Here is a 1,308-nt window from a genome sequence, read left to right on the forward strand (position 1 = left end):
CTTGCGGCCCTCCTCAAAAGTGGGATTACGCTGTTGCTGTTGCTGCTGCTGCTGCTGCCGCTGCGTTTCATCTAGCTGCTGTTGCTGCTGCTGTTGTTGCTGCTGCTGCTGCTGCTGCGGTGCAGCACGAAAAAGACTGAATGTTTTATCTGCTTCTTGCAGTAGCTGCGGACCAATAGCTGCTGCTGCTGCTGCTGCTGCTGCTGCCTCTTTCCACTTCTCCCTCAACACTCCATAAAACTCCATTACCTATGAAACAAACCCTAAACCCTAGACCCTAAAACCCTAAACCCTAAACCCTAAACCCAAGGAAAGGCTGTTGCCAAACCCTACACCCTAAACCCTAGACCTAAACCCTCCCTGCCTACCGCCTGCACGCGCAATTCCTCGTCCTCTCCCTTGTGCTGCTGCTGCTGCTGCTGCTGCTGCAGGTGCTGCTGCTGTGCTTCGTCCAATTTCTTAAGCAGCAGCAGCGACTGCTGCACATCTAGAAGCAAGTTTGCATGCTTCTGCAGTTCTGCTGCTTCTGCTGCAGATAGCGACCTGTGCTGCTGCTGCTGCTGCTGCTGTTGCTGCTGCTGCGTCGGGTGCACGCGCAACTGCAAGTCATAGCTATCGTCCTCCCCCTTCTGCTGCTGCTGCTGCTGTTGCTGCTGCGAGTCTTCAGTCTCAGCCATCATTGCTGCTTTGTGTTGCTGGTGCTGCCGCTGCTGCTGCTGCTGTGGCGGCAGCGTCGTAAGAGCTAGGTGCAGCAGCGCCACCAAAGCACTGGGTGCTGCTGTTGCTGAGATAATGGGGCAAGCAGCAGCAGCAGCAGCAGCAGCAAGAGCTCCCGAGCGCTGCTGCTGTTGCAACGGCGGCGAGAAAGGCATCAAGGGAGAAGCAGTAAGGGGGCTGCTGCAGAGCCGAGATCGCAGCAGCAGCTGCTGCTGCGCTGCTGCTGCTGCTGCTGCTGCTGCTGCTGTGGATAGCTCAGAAGCACCACCTTCGCCATCCCCCAAGGGCGCGCAGGCCTCCAGCTGTTGCTGCAGTAGGAAGCAGCAGCAGCAGCAGCAGCAGCGAAATTGCACAGCAAAACAGCAAGGACGCAGCAACAGCAGCAGAGAAATTGGAAAGCAGCAGCAGCAGCAGCAGCACCAGCAGCGAGGATACCACCGGCAACAAAAAGGAGCCCCTGACATACGTTCTCATTGCCAGCAGCAGCGCGAGCAGCAGGAGCGGTAGCGGCAACATGAGCAGCAGCAGCAGCAGCAGCGACGCGAGCAGCAGCAGCAGCAACGCTAGCAGCAGCAGCAGCAGCAGCAGCAG

At 58.0% G+C, this 1,308-nt stretch overlaps 1 protein-coding gene across 1 annotated transcript in view; it reads right to left on the reverse strand.

Annotated features, from left to right (window-relative positions):
* ETH_00033750 (uncharacterized protein) overlaps positions 1–1,025 on the reverse strand; it is a gene marked incomplete at both ends in the record, with an annotated part of 1,193 nt that extends 168 nt beyond the window's left edge. The window contains 2 exons of the mRNA XM_013375516.1: positions 1–249; positions 369–1,025. Coding sequence (XP_013230970.1) covers positions 1–249; positions 369–1,025 — 906 coding nt within the window. The remainder of the gene's footprint in view (positions 250–368) is intronic.
* Between the last annotated feature and the right edge of the window lie 283 nt (positions 1,026–1,308).

Source organism: Eimeria tenella, genomic scaffold (assembly GCF_000499545.2).
Source record: "Eimeria tenella Houghton genomic scaffold, Eth_scaff2833, whole genome shotgun sequence".
NCBI classification, from domain to species: domain Eukaryota; phylum Apicomplexa; class Conoidasida; order Eucoccidiorida; family Eimeriidae; genus Eimeria; species Eimeria tenella.